This window comes from Cucurbita maxima, unplaced genomic scaffold, assembly GCF_002738345.1.
Source record: "Cucurbita maxima cultivar Rimu unplaced genomic scaffold, Cmax_1.0 Cma_Scf00024, whole genome shotgun sequence".
NCBI classification, from domain to species: domain Eukaryota; kingdom Viridiplantae; phylum Streptophyta; class Magnoliopsida; order Cucurbitales; family Cucurbitaceae; genus Cucurbita; species Cucurbita maxima.
The window spans coordinates 2300393-2319354 of NW_019272040.1; the positions used below are offsets into that span (position 1 = coordinate 2300393).

Sequence of the window (18962 nt, forward strand, 5' to 3'; positions counted from 1 at the left end):
TATTAAGTTATGTTCCTATTCTGAAGAAGTGGATACGAAGCAGTGTGTCGGAAAGGACGGTAGCCCTCGAAGTGAGGTGGATTTGAGGGGTCTCACATCGATTGGAGAAGAGAATGAGTGACAGCGAGAACGTTAGGACCCCCGATTTGGAAGGTCTCACATCTATTAGTAAAGGAAACGAGTGCTGGCAAAAACGTTAGGCCTCGAAGGAGGTAGATTTTGAGATCCCACCTCTTTTTTATAAGGGTGTGAAAACCCCAAAAACCTTTAGGGAAAGTCCAAAGAGGACAATATCGGCTAGCGGTGAGCTTGAACGGTAACATTTTTAGTTTAATGGGTAAGTTAAGGGCATGTGTCCACTTTGAACATAAACTCTTGGAGCTTTGCTCTTGGTTTCTCCAAAAGGTTTCATACTATAGAGATGTATTTCTTACTTATAAATTCATGATCAACCTCTTAATTAGCCGATGTAGAACCTCTCTCCAACGATCATCATGTATTTCAAACTTCTAAGCTCTTGATCAGTGTTGGTCAGTAAGAACGATTTTAATCTTCTATAAATTAGGAATGATATTGTTTTTTTGTATTTTTAAAGATCGATTCGAGAGCACGAGTCTTTTTCATAAAGATATCTCATTTTATTCCAAATTCTCTGTTATTTACAAGAACAAATCTTAGGGAGAAACAAACACAAGTCGTTTTGAGTTCCATTGATCTAGAAATTTGGCACTGAACTCGGATTAATGGCTGACCTTTCCAAGACTCCTTGGAAATGGAATAACATCTTTGATATCAGTAAGGCCAGTAGTAAACAGAACGAAACGATCAAATGCCAAACTAAAACCAGAGTGCTTCACTGTTCCATGCCTTTGAATCTCCAAGTACCACTCGTACTGCTCTCTTGGCAGCCCCATCTCCTTCATCCTGTGTCAACATCCATATTACAACAAACCAATAACTTTCTAGGACAGTTATCATGGAGTTTCAACCCATTTCTTAAAAGCATATTTACTTTTTTCACATGCCTAGTGACACACACTAGAACAGCTCATAATTAGACTTTTTTTACTTTGATTCTTCTAACTTTAAGATGTTCTCTTTTTTTCGGGTAAAATTTGCATCAAAAACTACTTTAGACATGCGTGGATAATGTCGATGGCCTAAATTTATAATTCGTTATTACGATATATATGTGTCAACTTGCACAGACTTCGACTAATCTCACGAGGTAGCTACATGATTCTACTGCATTTGGTTAGTGGGTAGTCGCTATGATCAACTTATTCTCTTTAGACCTTTTATTATTCTCATGGTCTTTATTGACCACGAGCCGACCCATAATGGTTAACCTAAATCTAGACATCTAACCTACTACACGTGGATATAAACGCGTGTCTATGTAGATGTCTATGGATCTAGTAAATAAATAAAAGATGTGAAAGTGTCTAAGTTTCGGTTGAATAATTTATACCTTGACAACAATACATCGAAACGCTCCTCCTTTTGGCTGCCAGAAATTACTACTCCACCCTACAACAGTCGGGTCCGAGTTTAAGAAATAATTTTTCATTGAATCAGAATCTATCCGAAAACTAAGGTGCTAACCTTTGGAAGAACTACATCAAATGCTGCCACTGTTTTCCCATCATCATTCAGACGCACATTAAATGGCTTGGTTTCTTTTGGGTAGTTATATACTATCACAGGCTTCTTAAAGATGGCATCAGCAAGATAACTGTTTCATGTAAACAAAATAAATTACTTTTGATAAATGAAAAAATATCAATTTGCTTGTGTTGTACTATAGCATTTTCACACCTGAGATGATCATCAGTTAAAGCAGCACCAAATTTAAGCCTTTTCAAGCGTTGAGATTTTTGATCGGTTGCCTGACAGTGAAGAATTTTGTTTTTCAATATTCAGATAAACGGGTGGAAACGAAAAACCGAGGCATCTGTTAGAAGATTCACCTTATCCAGAATTTCTACTGCAGCAGTGTAAGAGACCTTCTCAAATGAACTTGTGATGGTTGATTCAAGGCGATGAACACTCGTTTTGTCGATTCGTTTTTGCACGAATTTCATATCATCCAGACAGTGCTCCAACACCCATTTGGAGAGGAACTTAACAAGGTCATCAGCACAGTTGATGACATCCTGGACTCCCCAAACGATGATACAAAATGCAAGTTAAAAGATGGAAATTCTTCATTTCAATGGTGCAATGATATTAGAAACAACTACCGATCACAGAAAATAAAGGTTTTAATGGCTAAATCAACATTAATTTATATGTCAAATACTAAGCAATCTAAAGGAATAAGTATAAGATCACAGATACATACCTCGAGTTCAGCAAAAGCAATTTCGACCTCCACCATCCACATTTCAGCAGCATGTTTTGCCGACACGATTCTATCTGCCCGAAACCTCGGTCCGCATGAGTAAACATTTCCAAGGGCACACGCATAGGTCTCCAAATGGAGTTGTCCAGACACCGTGAGATAAGTTTCTTGTGGGAAGAAATTTTCAGAAATGTGAACTTTATCTTTCTTCAATTGGGATTTTTGTTTTCCTCTGGCTTCTAATTGTAATGCAAGTTCATTTGTCTTCTTTAAATCCTGAACTGCAGCAGCTAAGGCTTCCCTGTTGCTTTCACTTCTCTCTAGTTCTTTGACGATATTTCTTTTCTCTACTGCAGCAGCCTTAACAGTTTCAAGACTCACACCATCAGTTTCTTTGTCCTCTGTTGGTTCTATTTTCTTATCTTCTGATTTGCCAGCACGGGTTGTAACGTGGAACTTTTCACTGAATCCCTCGCTGTCTGTGGTCGTGATGGTCGGTAATTGCACATAAAGAAAGCCATGATTTTGGAAGAATGTGTGAGTTGCAAAAGTCAAGGCATTATGGATTCTCATAACAGATGCTACCTGCATAAAGTAATGAATATCGATGAAGATCAAGATCCAACACTTCATTGGCTTCAATGGTTAAAATATGAAAAACTCTCTTCTCAAACTTCAGCCCCAGAGCCCTTTGCATCGATCTATTCAGTTCATTAAACGCCATGATCAAGAACATCAACCTATACATATAAATCTTCTTGTTTTTCCCTTTTAATATCTGCGAGTGTTCAGTTCAGCTTGTGTACACCTCGACTAATTTCATAGACAACCCTACTATACAAATCCTTTCCTTTACCAGAGATTGAACTGTATCACCATCTTTCTGATCTTAAGGCTCTTGCTCTAATTCACATGCTGCTATTGCTTAAGCACAATCTTAAAACTAATGGCGGTATAATAATAGGCATGCAAACAGACCCATAAAACAGAACATAAATGCAATGTATGGTTGAAGCTTGTACGAATTACCGTAGTTGTTCGAGGACGAAAATAAGAAAATTTTCTCAAAAGATCCATTGGCAACTTCTTTTGGGTTAGTGGGTACTTTTCCTGTTCAACCTTCCCTACGTGAAGGATTTTCTCCACTTCAAGCCGAACCAGATGTTTCCCAGGTGCCGGTGCCCGCTTCAATATGCCTTCCACCAAGATGCAAGTTCCCGTAGGCATCAGCTGGCCAGGATGATGTAACGAGGACTCAACAACAACCTGCAAGTTTCTTATTACTTTGAGAACAAACTTACAAACAGTTAGCGTGCATAGATTAGAGGTTACCTGAAGGCTTGCAACACAAGAGCCATCATTAACAACAAGAAAAGTAGTGGAAGGAAGCGGCGGCGGCGGCTTATGAACAGGCGTCTCCAACTTCTCACCGGCGTGTAAATCATTTCCATACAGCATCCTAAGCAAAGACCTAACGATCGGAATCCGCGACTGTAAAATCTCAATGCAGCTAACATCCTTAGCCCTACGCGGCAGCGCATCACCCGCCGTTCTAACACTGGCATCAGCCGGCACCGCCGCCTCTCTGAAAACCTCCTTGGAGGACTTCACCCAGCCTCCGATCACCAATTTCTGATCCACAAACCCCAAACCACCATCGCTGCAGTCCAGCACAGTTTTGAGAAGAACCCGCTTCGAGTACTTGGAGAAGGTGACAGGGGTGAAAGCAGTAGGGTGTTCGGCGGCCATTGAAGAGTGTGGGACGAAGAAAGATAACAGAAACGGTGAATTGATGGGTGAAGAAGATGAGCCATGGATGGAGAGATATAGAACAAATTTGAGATGCTTTTCTTGGGGAAGAAGATGGGAAAATCGAGAGAGAATGTTAATGGAGGGAAAGGGATTGTTTCAAAGGAATGATTTCGGCTGTTTAGTGGGATGAACTGAGAGAGATTTACAGAGTTTGAATTGGAATCCTTCCGAGTTTGAGAGTTTCTTGGAGATTTGTTCATTTCATAGCTTTGCAGATCGTTTCCCGCGGTTGGAAAGTGAAACCTTGCGTGAAAGCGACCTTTTCAAAATATATATATATATATATTTTTTTTTATTTTTTTTTTATTTATACTTTTAAATATACTTTATATTCAAAGTCCAATAAGCCCAATTTGACATAAAAATGATTGGGCTCAAAACCAAAACAAGCCCAAGCCCACATAAACTCAAATTCATATCTTATTATTTTTTTAATTTATTTATTTATTACCAAATATTTTATTATAAATTTTCATTTTTTTCTTAAAAAAAAAAAGAAAAAAGAAAAAAGACAATAATATTTAAATTGTGAATAAAGTATAACCAACAACGACAAAACGGGAAAAAGAAGGCCTAACGGAATCTGCGTAGGGTACCCTACACGGGAAGGGGTTGTGTCCATAAGTGGAGGAGCCTCTGTCCTACATTTTTAACCCCATTTTCCCTATCATCACGACATGTCGCTCCTTTTTTGGCATCGCCTCGAGGGATTTCTTTTCCTTGAAATTTTATATTTTTAAAAATCTTGTTCGTTACGTATCATTATCAACCTCTAAAATGCATCTATTAGGGAAATGTTTCTATTCCCTTACAAATAATGTTTCATTCCACCACTCAACCGAGGTGGGATCTCGTACTATTTACAGTTTAGCATATAATTAACTCAACACACACTTTAGCATCCCAACGAGCTCATCAGTCACTGCATCTCTCACACTCTCTCACCACTTTAGAAACGAGAAGTAAGTAACATAACCATGTCGCAAGAGAATGTTGGGGCCATCATCTGTCAAACCCTGATTCAAGTTCTGGGTATAGATCCTTACGAAACCGTGTTTGTCCACTAAGACCTATAAAACGACCTAAAAGTGTGTAGTGGGTCGTACAAATTGAAAAAGGTAGTGAATGATTGATTGAAGTAATAAAGAGAGGATGCACATGAAGGCATATAAATGGGAGAAAATTGTCCTTGTTTGTAGCAATTCAATGAATTGTCTACCAATTTCTAAGGTTTGAATTGAATGTCCCTAGATCCTTCTCTATGGAACTTCACAGACCCATCTAGACTTTTCATCACAATAATAATAATAATAATATAATAATATATCTTCACAAAATATCTTACTTTATATATTTAAAAATATTTAATTTTTAAATATAAAAATTTCGTAAAATCCCCCATAAAAAAAAAAAAAATTAAAATATTGAGTATTTTGACATATTTTTAAAATTCAGATTTCATCCGGTTTTTTAATATATGCATGCAAATTAATAAGGGTATATTGGTAATTATGCTTAGATGCAAGGACAAAAAGGTAAAATTGGATGGTTATGAAAAAAAAGGGAATTTACATAATACAATTCCATATATAACCTCCAAAAAGTAATATAAACCCATTTTAAAAGAAATTAAATATGAGTAGTTTTGACATTATATTTAAAATTCAGATTTCATCCGTTTTTATAATTGTTTTTTTTTATATATACATACAAATTAATAAGGGTATATTGGTAATTGTGCTTAGATGCAAGGACAAAAAGGTAATACTCAAATAGGTAAAACTGGATAATTATTTTAAAAAAAAGAATTTAATAATATAACCTCAAAAAAGTAATATAAATCCTATTTTAAAAAGAAATTAAATATGAGTAGTTTTGACGTTATTTAGATTTCTTCCGTTTTTATAATGGCTTTATATATATATATTATGCAAATTTATAAGGGTATATTGGTAATTATGTTTAGATTCAACTACTAAACTTGTAAATCTCGATAGTTATGAAAAAAAATAAAAAAAGAATTTAAATGATATAATTCCACGTATAACATTAAAAATTAAAAAGCATAAATTTTTTTATAAAAAAGAATTATTTCGTTTTATTTCCTAAATTTTTAAAATATTTATTATAGTTCCTAAACTTTACGTTAATTCTATTTTAGTCTTTGAACTCTAATCATACGCAACCGTTTTCTCGACATAAAAATACTTAAACTTATATTTTAAAGGTGAGCTAGACTCGGGTCGATGTTTACTCCAATTCAAAATTTTAAAAGGAGCCAAAAACAATTTGAAAAAAAAAAAACAAAAGGAGGGGTATATATGTAATTTCCTTAAAACATTCCATAAAGTGGGGACAAATAAGGTATATGGGTGCAGACTCGAGTCGATTTTAGTCTTTGAACTCTAATCATACACAACCGTTCTCTCGACATAAAAATACTCAAACTTATATTTTAAAAATGAGCTAGACTCGGGTCGATGTTTACTCCAATTCAAAATTTTAAAAGGAGCCAAAAATAATGTGAAAAAAAAAACAAAAAGAAGGGTATATATGTAATTTCCTTAAAACATTCCATAAAGTGGGGACAAATAAGGTATATGGGTGCAGACTCGGGTCGATTTTAGTCTTTGAACTCTAATCACACACAACCGTTCTCTCGACATAAAAATACTCAAACTTATATTTTAAAAGTGAGCTAGACTCGGGTCGATGTTTACTCCAATTCAAAATTTTAAAAGGAGCCAAAAATAATGTGAAAAAAAAAACAAAAAGAAGGGTATATATGTAATTTCCTTAAAACATTCCATAAAGTGGGGACAAATAAGGTATATGGGTGCAGACTCGGGTCGATTTTAGTCTTTGAACTCTAATCACACACAACCGTTCTCTCGACATAAAAATACTCAAACTTATATTTTAAAAGTGAGCTAGACTCGGGTCGATGTTTACTCCAATTCAAAATTTTAAAAGGAGCCAAAAATAATGTGAAAAAAAAAACAAAAAGAAGGGTATATATGTAATTTCCTTAAAACATTCCATAAAGTGGGGACAAATAAGGTATATGGGTGCAGACTCGGGTCGATTTTAGTCTTTGAACTCTAATCACACACAACCGTTCTCTCGACATAAAAATACTCAAACTTATATTTTAAAAGTGAGCTAGACTCGGGTCGATGTTTACTCCAATTCAAAATTTTAAAAGGAGTCAAAAATAATGTGAAAAAAAAAAAAACAAAAAGAGGGGTATATATGTAATTTCCTTAAAACATTCCATAAAGTGGGGACAAATAAGGTATATGGGTGCAGAGAGGATGGGGGGACCAAACTGTCATTTCACTGCTTAAATTTTGCAAATTTTTATTTATTTATATTTATTTTGTAAGAGTTCCCATTTTATCACAAGTATTAATACTTTTTGAGTTCCATTCTCTCATTCTACAATTGCAGCAATTGGTTTCTTATCCTCTCTTTTTCAATGGCAAAAGCTGCGAAACCACTTCTTCTTCTCCTCCTTCTAGCCCTAATTCTCTGCTCTCTCTGCTCAACAATGGCGCTAAAAGGTTTCTCTCTCTCGGTTTACGTTCTTCGTCGCTTGATTTACTTTATTCATCTTCTCTCCGTATCTTTTTTCGCGTTCAGGACGATTCTCAACAGAGGACGACGTTTTCGCAAAATCTCTGCCTCAATTCCGTTCCGTACAAACAACAATCGCGCCCGAGGTTAGTTGTTCGTACTATACGGACGATAAATCTTTTTCGATTTTTTCCATTCAGGAATTCGCGTCTCGTTTCTTGATCTCTGTTTCGCGTTTCTGATCTCTTGAATGTACTTTTAAAGTAATCGATTAATGCTCGAGACTCGAAGCTATAATGTGTTTATGTTTGATGGAAATTTTAAAAAATTCAGATGAGAAATTCAAGAAGGTTGATGATTGGTTCAACAGCACCGATATGTACTTATAATGAATGTAGAGGATGCAAATACAAGTGCAGAGCCGAGCAAGTGCCAGTTGAAGGCAACGACCCGATCAATAGTGCTTACCACTATAGATGTGTATGTCATAGGTAATTTCATTTTAATCTCCCTAAATTTTTGTACCAATTTTCTTAGTTTTTTGTTCTTTCCAAGACAATTTGAGAGGTAGATTTGAGTCCTACCTTCCTTGAGTCTATTTTGTTTGTGTTACATAAATTTTCGGTCGGTTTTGTTGTAACATTTTTCGTTTGTTTTATTGATAATTGTTTAAATCGAAAGTTTGTAAGGATCTCTAAGCTGTTTGTTTGAATTAGATTTTCCTTAAAAAAAAATTCTCGATTAGTACTCCAATATGAAATATCACATATAATAAAGAAATATTTAAAAGAATTAACTGAAAATGAGAATAGTTTCAAACCAATAGAGACAGGTAGATAATAAAGCATTTCAAAAAATAAGAATTTTATTTCAAACATCTTGATAAAATTTTATAAATAATAGTTCATATTATTCCAAATAAGTTCGATTAATTTAGATATTATCAACTCCAAGTAGATCTTTCAATCTTTGTGATCAATTTGTATATTTATAATTCAATGATAAGCTAAAGTCTAAAACTTCTTGAACTAAAACTCTAAGTTTAATATGAAAATGAGTGAGTTTCATCTAGTTTTTGGAAATTTCGATATCTTAACGAATGAGAGGGTCGAAAAGGTTTTTTTTTTTTCGAGAGAGAGAAGAAGAAGAGACGTCCCCTCATGAATGAAAGACAGAAAAGTATCAGAGAAATCACATGGAAGTGGCCCCAAAAGATATGGGTTGTTGGAGTTCCATTCCAAATCCCAAGCCATTGAAAATGGGGAGGACAGAAATAAGAAGAAAGAAGAAGAAGAAGATGAAGAAGACGATGGTGCAGAGTACTTACGAAGGACGGCCCCACACACTACATTATTTTCACTCCAGTCAAATCAATATTCCCCACTTCTGACTTCTCTTATTATTATTACTTTTTTTCCCTAAAAAAGTTATGATTTTTCTTTTAAAAAAATTAAAGGTATTAATAAAATTTTGAAAATTAAAGGATAAAATTGAAAATTTTAAAATTTTAATAATAAAATCGTATAAATTTATAATTCTTTCTATACCCCAAACTTGTTATAACAAGTTAAATTTTTTTAATTTTATCAAATTAGATCACAATAGAACTAACAAGATATAGAATTCAAGATCCATGAGGCAAAATCGAGCCAACTTTGAGTGCAAATAAGAGTCTATACGATTCTTGTAACCAATGAAGAACGAGAAGAGTCAGCTACACAGCTACACATCCTCGGGTATCTCTATATAATTGGCCAAGAATAGCCAATTATACTAATAAAGTCTTTTCCAAGTTTAAGATCAAGTATAAGTTCGAAAGGAAAATGAAACACTCTTTATAAGAGTGTAAAAACCTCTCCCTAGCAAACACGTTCTCCCTAGCAAACACGTTTTACATCTTGAGAAATAGCCAATGACAACATTTACCAATAGTAGATTTAAGCTATTATAAATGGTCACAGAGCCAGACATGGGGTAGTGTGCCAACGAGAAGGTTGACCCCAAAAGGGGTAGATTGTGAGATCTTACATCGATTGAAGAGAAGAACAAACCATTCTTTATGAGGGTATGGAAACAAGTCCTTGGCAAACACGTTTTAAAACCTTAAGGAGAAACCCAAAAATGACAATATCGACTAACAGTAGGCTTAGCTATTACAACCCGAATTTACTTTACACATAATTTGGAATAAACTCCCTACTTATTCATCCCTTAAATCTCAGATACCCTCGAAAATAACAAAGGGTGCCTCAAAATTCTTCGACCCCTAAAACATATCTTGTTTCTTGACCCAAAAAAACAGCATAACTGTAATGAAGTAATTGAAAAAATAGTGGAATCCAAAGATGAGTTGAGAGAGATATGAATATCCAAAAGGCCAAAAGCCACAATAATACACAAACATCTGAAATATATACACAAACCAAACTTGGAATTTTCTTCGTTCCATCATTTCCATGGAATGATGGATAAATGGAAACAGAATGGGAATTGATGGAATCACAGGAGCCATTGCTGAAGTAGCAATCCTCTGGCTTTCTTTGTCCCATCTTGAGCCTACCAGCCATTTGCTAGTTCTTGATCTGCAAGTAAAATAGGCCTTTAAGAGACAAGGACACTAATAATTTCTTAGCTGCTAACTCAACTGAAAGTCCCCATATGTTCATACCTTGCTCAAGTACTTTTTATGTAGTTTCAACGCCTCATTACATGCTTTTTTGGCATCCAGATTTCCAGTTACATCACCCAAGATCTAGAGCCAAAATCATGGATCAACATTAAAAGGAATATCCACATCAGTCATGATTTCATATGGGTTGGGTTCGAATCCTATTGAGAGGTATAATCCAATGAATGGTAAGATAATAAGAGGAAAAAACAAAGAAGAAGAGGAGAAGGTATGTCTTACGTTTACAACATCATCCAAACCTTTGGCTTCCTTGAGAATTCGCTTATTCTTGGCCTCAAGGACACTTGCAACTAGAAAAACTGGAAGCGGAAGTTGCTGATCATTGGGTCCCATCTTCACATTTTTCCTCTCAAATTTCCCATATTGTTTTAGATGTTTGTCGTTCCCACCGGTTCCCCCTCCTCCCTTCGAATCAGACCCCGATTCGTACGTTAAGAACAAGTTTGGATTGTATTCCATGGCCCACATCATCTGAAACCAGTCTATATTACTGTATCAGTTAAACAAATTTTAATTCATGCATACCATGCTACATTATATAAAAATCTAGCTAAATATATGCCACTGGTGTTTTTACACTTCAGTACATATCCATATGGTTTAAAATGTTCATTAGGTCCCCTGAACTCTAATCATACACAACAATGAATCAAGAGTATAGGAACAAGCTTTGGATTAAGAAAAACTACATCGCTCATTTGGTGTTTTTTGTTTAAATTCTTTCAACTTCCATTATGTGTTTAATCAATCTAGATTGGGAAAGGTTCACCACTATGGTTGGCTTAGTAGACATTGAAGTGGTAATTGGAAAATGAGTTCAAACACACTATTAGCTAACTTCAACACTCATGAATATTCAAGAGACACCAAGAAATCCAAACCACTTTTTCTATCAAGCTCATCAAATAGTTACTCTTTACCTCCCAAAGATATAAACTGTCCACAAAGGAGAACTCTCTGCGAAAAAGCACCATCAACATCCGAAATGCAAACAAGTATTCTCCACCATCTAACTCCTCTGCAAACATGAAAGGAATCTTCTGAAACATAATCTCGAAAATCGAACCAAAAAGGAACCATGAAACATGAGAGAATAGGGAGAGAGTAGTAAGGAAAAGAAGTCAATATAATGAACGAGAAATAAATATTTGATATTTTATGAGAATTATAAATATGTATTTTATTTCAACTCTGAAATCCACTTTTTGAACTAAATAAATTGAGCAGAATCAAATCTTCTAAAAATAAAAGTTCAAAAAAAAAAAAAAAAAAAAAAAAAATCAAGCGTCTTCCACAAAATGAGAAGGTACAAAACCATGAGAACCATTGAATTGTACATTCTAAAGAAACTCAGTATACATTGTCTCGGTTTGGAGAATTGTCATGGCCATGTTATAAAGATAGAAATTTCAAATAGTTAAATACCAATCGGACATTTGGAGTTGCATATAAAATTGAAAAAAAAAAATTAAAACAAGAAACGAAAATGACAAAAGCAAAATGCAGTTTCTGGATCCTACTGTTAGAAAATGATTTTAAAAAGAAAAATCCATACCGAGATGTTGATGAAGCTTAGGATCAACAATTTTAATTACTTGTGATAACGTACTGAGCTGAGATTGCACTCCTATGGTACCAGTACTGCACCTAAAGTTTTCTCTCTGCAATTAGGGAGGGGGAAGAGAATAGAGTGTGAGAACTATGAACTGGAAAAAAAGTAGAATATACAATTTGTAACATTGAGCAGTTCGTTTCTGTTAGAAACAAATGTTTTTCTCCCCCTCTAATAATTTTGACTTAATGATGAACTTTAGCCACTATACTCGCGAAGTTATATTTAATCTTTGTATTTCAAAAGAAAAACTCGCGGCCTTAACTATAAACTTTTGATTTTGTGTCTATTAAGCCTTTGCCATTAACTTCGTTAGTTTAATGCAATAAAGCTTGCACAACACACCAAAGAATTATGCTCAAAATGAATCTACAACATAGTCGCTATGACTTGGAATATGCTGCCGAGCATCTTGGTAATATTTGTACCATGAAGTTCAATTTAGTCTAATTTCAATTTGGTCCCTATGGTTTAGCTAAACCTCACAAATTGTTCATAAACTGTCTTTATCCACTTGAAAACCACTTATATCCTTCCATTTTTTCATTCAACACTAAACTCCTATACAGTCATCTATTACACAAAAACTAAAAAAAAAATCAAATCATGGCCACATAAAAAAAGGTCAATATGGTAATGATGGGAAAGATTTATGAGATTTATCTAAACTATAAGAACCAAAGTAAGACTTCTAAAACCAAACCAAATTAAACTAATTGAAATGGTTAAAACTATAAGAAAAAATTGAAGCTATGTCCAAGATATAGAAACAAAATTTGTCACCTAACCATATTTTTTTTTCACCAAATTTAACATATTCTTATCACCATAAAAGGAAAGTAAGAAGATAAGATAGTGCATACCAGTCTGCGCATTGCATGATCAAAACACCAAAAAGCATCGGCTTCATTTTCGAGTAGAATTATAATTGGCGAGCAAATATCATTCATCCCTGCCAACAAATAGAATCTATCAGACTTCAAGTTGGAATATGTACATCGTACGAACTCTAATGAGTGGACTTGAACATTTCTTTCTTTGTATTATGAACTATGCACAATTTTTAATTTATATATATATATATATTTTCTTTTTTTTTCAAAAACAAATGGGGTGGGGGGGGACTTGCCTTGCATGTAACCAACTTCACCATCAATCCAAGCATAAACAGAAAGGATATCCCAAAGTTTTGCTTGATTAGCTTCACTCTCATAGTATACAAGAGCTCGATCTGTGCGAACTACATCCAAACCTGCAGCCAAATTCTATAGCTCAAGATAAGCACAACTAGTGAAAAACATGAGGTATAGATGACCAAAGGAAAAAACACTAGAATGCTCAGACAATTATCCATTTTTCCTTTGAAATGCAAATTACTAGCCCGCAAATATTCTCTGTTACACAAACAACAAGTTATTACAATTTACATTCCACATAAAGTACCAAACTAATTGCTTGTCTTGATCCCACTAGGTCGTGTTGTTGAGGTGAGCACATACACATGGATGAAACAGCACTAAATCGTGGTGTTAAATTTACATGTTTCATCTATGTGTATGTCTAGATGTACTTAACATTTCAAAATAGATGAAACATGTCATTTAACATTAAAGAAAATATACGCCAGTAAAAACGTAAAAAATTAAGTAAAATGACTTTTTTTATGGATTTACAGCAACCTCTCTTTTCGTTGTTTAGGTTCAGCCATTGCAATGTATAAATGGGCACCTCATATTAACCATTTTCCTTCTGAATGGGCTGCCCTTGTAGCACATAAAATGAGTTTTTCTTTTACTTTTCATTTTTTTCATGTGTCCGTCATATGTCTCAACTTAAAATACTATATACGTGTGTGTGTATATATATATATATAAACGGACACTCATGTTTCCTAGCTTGTCCTCAATACCTTCTAATTATTGTCAAGTATCAAAATTTCTCCATTTTGCCATCAAAGAAATCAAAGAATATTCGCAAAAAAGACACGGACTTATGCAAAACTCTTCGAACATGTTATTTACCAAGCTATATCTTGGCGTAAACTGTCTAATATTTTTACTTCCGGTAGTCATACCTCACTCATTGTAAATTGGAAAGGTCTTTTGCAAACATCATGGATATTACATCCTTTATGTAAATTTCAATCATCAATGAAATTGTCACTTAAAAGAAAAAATATATTTCTCAATTTCTATTCTGAGAGAACCAAAGACCCAGTACAAATAATGCAAAAAAGAGAAGAATGAATATACACAAATCCAACTGCCTTATTTATTAAATTGACATATATGACGGTTAATCAAACACATACCTATCTGATGTAAAGTTAGCTTCCATTCAATAACTTTCTTGTCTAAAGTAGAATTGTTTCCGCCCAGAGAATCATCCGATGTGCCCACGGTATCTATTTCTTGTAAATTTGTGCTTGTTTTCTCCTCTACCGGTTGTCCATCCGCAGTGATAATAGCTGTTGTAACAAACTTTCCAGAACCAATCATTGGAACCATCTTTTGACATTCATCTTTCCAGACGCCATATTGCTCCCTTAATAAAGTCAATATTTTCTATTAAAAAAAGTGATCCTGCTTCTAAGATCATGAGAGTGCATGGGTCGGTGATCTAAAAACAAGAGGTTGAAAAGAAAGGGATTTACTGAAAAATAGAGTATAGTTAATATGATAGCTGTATTTGAATATGCACTTGGTAGCAAATTTAGAATATGCTAACATTTAAAACATGAAAATCTTGTTTTAAAAAATTTATTGTTTTTAATTACTAAATTCAAATGCTAGAAATAAACACACCAGACAAAAATTTATTGCAGCTATTTGATTCAACGAATCTGAAAAACAAGAAATTAATTCAAGAAGAGAAACATCGATTTATTTGGATAAAAGAAAAGGCTATGTGGACAAAAATTGTTGTATGCTAATATTAGAGTAAATATATATATTAAAAATAAAAACACATGCATGTGTTTGTAACAAGCACTAACTCTCAGTTCTAAATCTAAGGAACTAACGGATGAAGATCTGATAGTCCCTGCAAAACAATGAACCAACAGAATATCTGAACAATTCTAAGGGATCCAACATGATTGAGTATCATCCGCCTGATGAATTTTAGCTGACTATTTGAACATGAGGACAAGAATATTCTTAAAAGAGGGCATGAGGTTTCACGTATTCTTTCGTTAACTCTTGATGTCTTCGACTATATTTTACTATGGGATAATTAAACTTAAAGGCAAGCCACTGTTAGTTCCTAAGGGAACTAAGGTTGAAAGGACTGATATTGAGAAATAAAACTAATTGGGTAAATAGCGGAAGACTCCCTGCCCGTGATTCAGCAGATTGACTACTGCATAATAGGGAATGCTATTGTTAATCAATTTGGAGCTTTTGGCTTAGTGATAGAAAAAAGGCTAAATATGCCAAATAGTTATTAATCTTTCAAGTAATTCCTGATTTGGTCTATAATCTTTTGAAACTCTCGATTTTACAATTATAAAAATTAAAAAATTTGTAAAACTCTCTTTCAATATGTAAAAAAAAAAAAAAAAAAAAAAAAAAAAAAAAAAAAAAAAAAAAAAAAAAAAAATTAAAAATTAAAAATTGATGTATCAAATTCTATTAACATATTTGGAGAGAATATTTTAATCTACCTTAATTGAGGTTTTTAACCTTTTAAGTTATTTTCATCAAATTAATGAGAAGCCTTGTTTCCTAAAAAAGAAAAGATTAATTTTTCAAGAACCGAGTAAAAGTATACCAACATCAAATGAAATTCAAATAAAGTAGACTTCATTAATCCCATGAGTAAGAGAAGAGAACTAAACTCAAAGGTTACCAAGATAATTGGAAGGCTACCTAAGTTTCTAGATCCTATTTGTGCAAGCCAAACATAAACAAGAAAAGAAATTTACCTACGTTGCTGTCTGATTCCATTCCTCTCTTCAAATGTGCTGTTAGGATCATAACAACCCAACAAAAATTCCCAAACTGCACCCTTGATAGAAGGGTGAACTCCCTATTAGAACAAAAAACATAATTAGTGGTAAAAATAGTCGTACAAGCTCTTTTGGTACATTTTGACATATTAAATCAAATAACTGTGTGCTAAGACTAAGAATATTGCCATGATCTAAACTAAAATCAAGCACTTAAAACAGGAGATTTCGGCAATGTTAAATCTATTACAATGAACAGTGAAGCCTTATTTTCAAGGAAACACTGAAAAATGTGACAACTGCAAACATTAATTAGTTATAGAAGTACAGTTCAGCTTGTTCAATAATTTGATCCATAAAAAAGTAGGTTTAATGGCAAATTCAAGTTGTAAAGTACAGGGGTACTAATTATGGTAGGGGAAAAAATATCAACTCCTACCCAAAGCTTAAAATGTAATTGTCAATGGAAATGACAAAATTCAAATGTTACGAAAATGTTGATGTCAATAGAAATTTTGAGAAACTCATAGAACTTAAGGAAACTTGTACAAATCGTTGAATTAATTTATAAGATTTTAAATGTAGAATGATGCAAACAAGGTTAAGATATATAATTTTTATTATCAAATAAATGTATGCATTACCCCACGGTGAATTCGTCTAAGCACTTTGGCTATATCCAAATGGCCATCTTTCGAAAATGCTGCATCCCACCTTCTTGCACTAAGAGTTTTCCCCGGCTGCAGTCATAAGAAAATAAAAACAGTCGTGTGCATATTATAATAGACTTGAAGTAGCTGATGTCTTCACAGGAGGAGGATCAAATTCTAGGAGTGCAAACCAGCAAGAATTATGAGTGACTCAACTAAAAATAAAAACAAGCTCTCTTCTCTTTTCTTTCCTTTTTTTTCTCTAATGAATGAGTTTACTGGGAAAAGATACCAGCATACCCAACTTCCAGCACAATATCATTCAAAAAGAAAAGTTTTCTTCTCATTTCCTACCTTGAGTGATGAAAAGCTTTTAAATATTTTCATACCTTAATTTTAAATCGGGTCTTCGGAATATCTGCTACACATTCAGCTCTAACTGGATAAAATGCATCCAGCTCAGTTGCGGTTGCAGTATTCGTCATAAGAATCCCAGTTAGCTTGAAGCAACAGAGCATGCAAATCAATTAGCCTGTCTCAGCCATCCAAGTTAGTAACTCTGTTAGAATAATTTCAACATTAAGAAGAAGAAAAAACCATGCAAAGAGAGGCCAACTAAAAAAACCAAGTTATTAACAAGAAAATAACACAAAGAATACCCAAAAAACATGAGAAACTCAACGAAGGAGACCTTCTCTTGCTATCTAAGTCCAAGAAAGTTCCCATGTCTCCTTCCAACCAACTATACATGTTTTCTGTTTAATTCAATAACAAGTAGACGTGGAGATTTGATCTTTTGACCTTTTTATTGAACTTACAACGCCTTAACTAATAGCATATGTTCAAGTTGATACCAAATAAACATGTTCTCACACAGCATTTATTCTGAAATGATGAATCCAAAACGACTCAATCGTTTCATAAAATCTCAACATTTTGAACAATAGAAATACCAAAAAATCTGCACACGCAACCCCATACTTTGAAAGCAATAGGATGATCATCCAGTTACATGTGACATGATCTAGCCCATAACATTTCACAGAGTAAAACAACATTTTAATTAACCAACATAAACCAATGTCCCTAGTTCCAAACGAATGTAGAGTCCTATAAATCGACCTACTCGAATCCCATCTCGTCACAAAAGCATTCAAATGAAAAGGAAAAAAAAGCTGATAATGAGCTAACTCAAAACATTTGAATGTCCGGTCAATCCTCTCAAACATGCCAAAGACCAAGTCAATTGCCCAATCGCGAATGCAGACAGAGATAGAAACATCAAAATCGAGATTCATTCCCGATGATGATCCGCAAAGAAACCTTGATAGCATAAACGATTTGGTTACCTCAATTTCCAGTCGATTTCAAGATTCAACGGAGCGTATATCAAAAAACCAAAAGTTGGGCCGTGAATTTCTTACAAGACGAAATTAATCGATAATGAACCAGAACGAAATTGGGGAAAATTGATTCGACAACGAAGAATCAAGGAATGTGGAAGACGAATCGATACGAAATATTTATGGATCGAGGACGATTGATGAAAGCGGTTTGAATCGCTCTGTTTCTGCTACAGGTTTTTGACTAATTTTAGACATCTCTCTAAAATGGGTTGGACTACAACCACCTTGAAACTGATGAAATCGAAAAACATGGAAATTTTTTTATCAATTAACACAAAAAAAGAATGTTAAAATATATTCAACGTTGAAGAATCCTCCTCCATTAAAAAATATATATGTATATATATATATATATATATTAATCATTCAACGCGGCCACCCCGATATGATCGGAGTTAAAACATAAGATGAATTTAATTAGTTTTAATCCGACATGTGCGAGTACAAGTTCAGATCCGCGGTCCAATTCTTACCCTCGTAGTTAAATTTAAAATTATGAGACTGACGGTAACGAGTTAAAACAGATAAATGGTATCAAAGTCAGACTCTGAGCATGAGCAGTGTGCTAGCGAGGACGCTGGCTCCAAGAAGGTGAACTGTGAGATCTCACGTCGGTTGAACGAGGAAAATGAAGCATTTCTTATAAAGGTGTGGAAACCTCATGGGTGGATTCAAACTTTATTTTAAACAAAGGTTTTTTCAGGTGAATTTCCCCTCAAAGTTTTTAAACATGTTTGTTAGGGATAGATTTAAAATTATGTGATTGACGTCGACATGTAACGAGCTAAAATGGATAAATGGTATCAAAGTCCGACTTTGGGCAGTGTGCTAACGATGATGTTGGGCCTAAAGAGATGAATTGTGAGATCCCACATCGGTTGAAAGAGGGGAACGAAACATTTCTTATAAAGGTGTGGAAACCTC

The 18962-nt window shown here is 34.1% G+C and overlaps 3 protein-coding genes and 1 long non-coding RNA gene across 6 annotated transcripts; 2 read left to right on the forward strand and 2 right to left on the reverse strand.

Annotated features, from left to right (window-relative positions):
- Nucleotides 1–76: 76 nt before the first annotated feature.
- On the forward strand, nt 77–18913 carry LOC111497592. Its single transcript, XR_002720632.1, has 3 exons — nt 77–131; nt 9726–9741; nt 18891–18913. It is a non-coding gene; the product is annotated as an uncharacterized LOC111497592 (long non-coding RNA).
- Nucleotides 617–4342, reverse strand: LOC111497586 (asparagine--tRNA ligase, cytoplasmic 2-like). The gene is made up of 8 exons (XM_023148417.1): nt 3677–4342; nt 3374–3610; nt 2345–2929; nt 1971–2156; nt 1819–1889; nt 1606–1735; nt 1472–1530; nt 617–924 (listed from the first exon to the last, which is right to left on the reverse strand). The coding sequence occupies exons 1-8, from the start codon at nt 4091–4093 to the stop codon at nt 741–743; spliced, it is 1869 nt and encodes a 622-aa protein (XP_023004185.1). The 5' UTR covers nt 4094–4342; the 3' UTR covers nt 617–740.
- Nucleotides 7578–8421, forward strand: LOC111497591 (EPIDERMAL PATTERNING FACTOR-like protein 9). The gene is made up of 3 exons (XM_023148422.1): nt 7578–7719; nt 7799–7878; nt 8066–8421. Exons 1-3 carry the CDS (start codon nt 7635–7637, stop codon nt 8225–8227), a joined length of 327 nt encoding a protein of 108 aa, XP_023004190.1. The 5' UTR covers nt 7578–7634; the 3' UTR covers nt 8228–8421.
- On the reverse strand, nt 9855–18348 carry LOC111497588 (TBC1 domain family member 15-like). Of its 3 annotated transcripts, none has more exons than XM_023148418.1 (12): nt 17982–18347; nt 17022–17164; nt 16627–16722; nt 15959–16062; nt 14345–14577; nt 13163–13285; nt 12897–12985; nt 11977–12082; nt 11342–11439; nt 10641–10892; nt 10401–10484; nt 9855–10314 (listed from the first exon to the last, which is right to left on the reverse strand). In XM_023148418.1, exons 2-12 carry the CDS (start codon nt 17148–17150, stop codon nt 10303–10305), a joined length of 1326 nt encoding a protein of 441 aa, XP_023004186.1. In that variant the 5' UTR covers nt 17151–17164; nt 17982–18347; the 3' UTR covers nt 9855–10302. The 3 variants fall into 3 exon arrangements, with proteins under 3 accessions (XP_023004186.1, XP_023004187.1, XP_023004188.1); XM_023148419.1 differs by having other exon boundaries at nt 17022–17191; XM_023148420.1 differs by lacking the exons at nt 9855–10314; nt 10401–10484 and having other exon boundaries at nt 10768–10903; nt 17982–18348.
- Nucleotides 18914–18962: the final 49 nt, after the last annotated feature.

Excerpts from the sequence above, each read along its gene's own strand:
- LOC111497586 (XM_023148417.1), bottom strand. The coding sequence starts at position 4,093 with ATGGCCGCCGAACACCCTACTGCTTTCACCCCTGTCACCTTCTCCAAG. Across the intron at positions 3,611-3,676 it reads CTTGTGTTGCAAGCCTTCAG|GTTGTTGTTGAGTCCTCGTT; the intron begins GTAACCTCTAAT and ends AGAAACTTGCAG. Across the intron at positions 2,930-3,373 it reads TTCGTCCTCGAACAACTACG|GTAGCATCTGTTATGAGAAT; the intron begins GTAATTCGTACA and ends TACTTTATGCAG.
- LOC111497588 (XM_023148418.1), bottom strand. The coding sequence starts at position 17,150 with ATGCTCTGTTGCTTCAAGCTAACTGGGATTCTTATGACGAATACTGCA. Across the intron at positions 12,083-12,896 it reads ATCATGCAATGCGCAGACTG|AGAGAAAACTTTAGGTGCAG; the intron begins GTATGCACTATC and ends CCCTAATTGCAG. Across the intron at positions 11,440-11,976 it reads TAAGCTTCATCAACATCTCG|AGGAGTTAGATGGTGGAGAA; the intron begins GTATGGATTTTT and ends TCATGTTTGCAG.
- LOC111497591 (XM_023148422.1), top strand. The coding sequence starts at position 7,635 with ATGGCAAAAGCTGCGAAACCACTTCTTCTTCTCCTCCTTCTAGCCCTA. Across the intron at positions 7,720-7,798 it reads CTCAACAATGGCGCTAAAAG|GACGATTCTCAACAGAGGAC; the intron begins GTTTCTCTCTCT and ends TTTCGCGTTCAG. Across the intron at positions 7,879-8,065 it reads AAACAACAATCGCGCCCGAG|ATGAGAAATTCAAGAAGGTT; the intron begins GTTAGTTGTTCG and ends TAAAAAATTCAG.